Below are 1,290 nucleotides of genomic sequence, written 5' to 3' on the forward strand. Positions count from 1 at the left end.
ACCTAGGCCTCATATTGTTATCTTCTTCTTCATCGGACTCCAAATCCTCATCTCTGTCATCTGGTCTTTCATCCTAGATTATCATGTTGTGTAATATAATACATGTCAGCATGATGTATTGAAGGTCTTCTCCATCCCATCCACGAGCCGCTCCTTGAACAATACTAAAGTGCGACTGTAAAATGCCGAAACATCTTTCGACATCCTTCCTGTACCCCTCTTGAGCCTAGGAAAACTTCAGATCCTTGGGTAGTGTAGGCCTTGGAATTGATTTCACTAAAGTCGCCCATTGCGGATAGATACCATCAGGGAGATAGTACCCTAAATTGTGAATCCTGTTATTCGCTTGAAATTAGATCCGAGGGACTCGACCAGCAGCGAGCTCGTCAAACAACGGGGACTTAGCAAGGATGTTGAGGTCGTTGCATGATCCAGGCATTCCAAAGAAGGCATGCCATATCCATGTGTCATAAGAGGCGACTGATTCGAGGATGATAGTGGGCACACGTTTTCGACCGCTGTATTCTCCAGCCTAACCTGTTGGGCAATTCTTCCATTGCCAGTGCATGCAGTTGATGCTTCCAATCATCCCAGGAAAGCCCCTTCTCTCAGCTTTGGCAAGAAGTCTTCTGAGGTCGCCCGGATTAGGAGCCCGGAGGTATTCTGCCGAGTACAGATTAATGATTCCTCTTGTAAATTGTTTCAGAGCCTCAATGGATGTAGATTTCGCCAACCAACAATACTCAGTACATTGATCTGCCCCGGCACCATAAGCAAGCATTCTTAAGGAACATATCAGCTTCTGTTGGGAAAGTAGTCCGACTTTGCCTGCAGCATCTGATTTCTGGACAAAGTATGAGTCATAGCGACAAAGGTCACTGGAGATGCGGTTGTGACTCATCCTGTACCTTGTCCGGAATACCTCTTCACTGAAAACTAGACGCTCCACAAAGTAATCTTCCATCATGTTTTTCCCTCTTGATTCCCTAAATCGCTCCTCATTCGGTGCACTCCCCGGTTGAGAACCCCTTCATCGTGATCTGGAGGAAGCTTTAGCTTCAGCGACTGCTGCTACCACAAGTACATTAGTCGTACACAGCTCTTCAAGATCTTCATCTCGAGATTGTCGATACTTAGCCCACAATCTCTTCATTGAAATGAGGGAAGGAGAGGAAATGTGTTGGATCTGGAGAATATGAAAACGGATGAGATTTGTGAATATCAGCTTGTGAGGAATGGTGTGCTGCCTCTTGCTCAATTTATTTACAATTTTCACATAAAACGTGATCA

The 1,290-nt window shown here is 45.3% G+C and overlaps 1 protein-coding gene across 1 annotated transcript; it reads right to left on the reverse strand.

Annotated features, from left to right (window-relative positions):
• Positions 1-532: 532 nt before the first annotated feature.
• Positions 533-967, reverse strand: LOC112203843. Its single transcript, XM_024344752.1, has one exon. It carries the CDS (start codon positions 965-967, stop codon positions 533-535), a length of 435 nt encoding a protein of 144 aa, XP_024200520.1.
• Positions 968-1,290: the final 323 nt, after the last annotated feature.

The sequence above is a fragment of the Rosa chinensis genome, chromosome 5, assembly GCF_002994745.2.
Source record: "Rosa chinensis cultivar Old Blush chromosome 5, RchiOBHm-V2, whole genome shotgun sequence".
NCBI classification, from domain to species: Eukaryota; Viridiplantae; Streptophyta; class Magnoliopsida; order Rosales; family Rosaceae; genus Rosa; species Rosa chinensis.

Coding starts and splice junctions, on each gene's coding strand:
- LOC112203843 (XM_024344752.1), bottom strand. CDS start 967: ATGATGGAAGATTACTTTGTGGAGCGTCTAGTTTTCAGTGAAGAGGTA.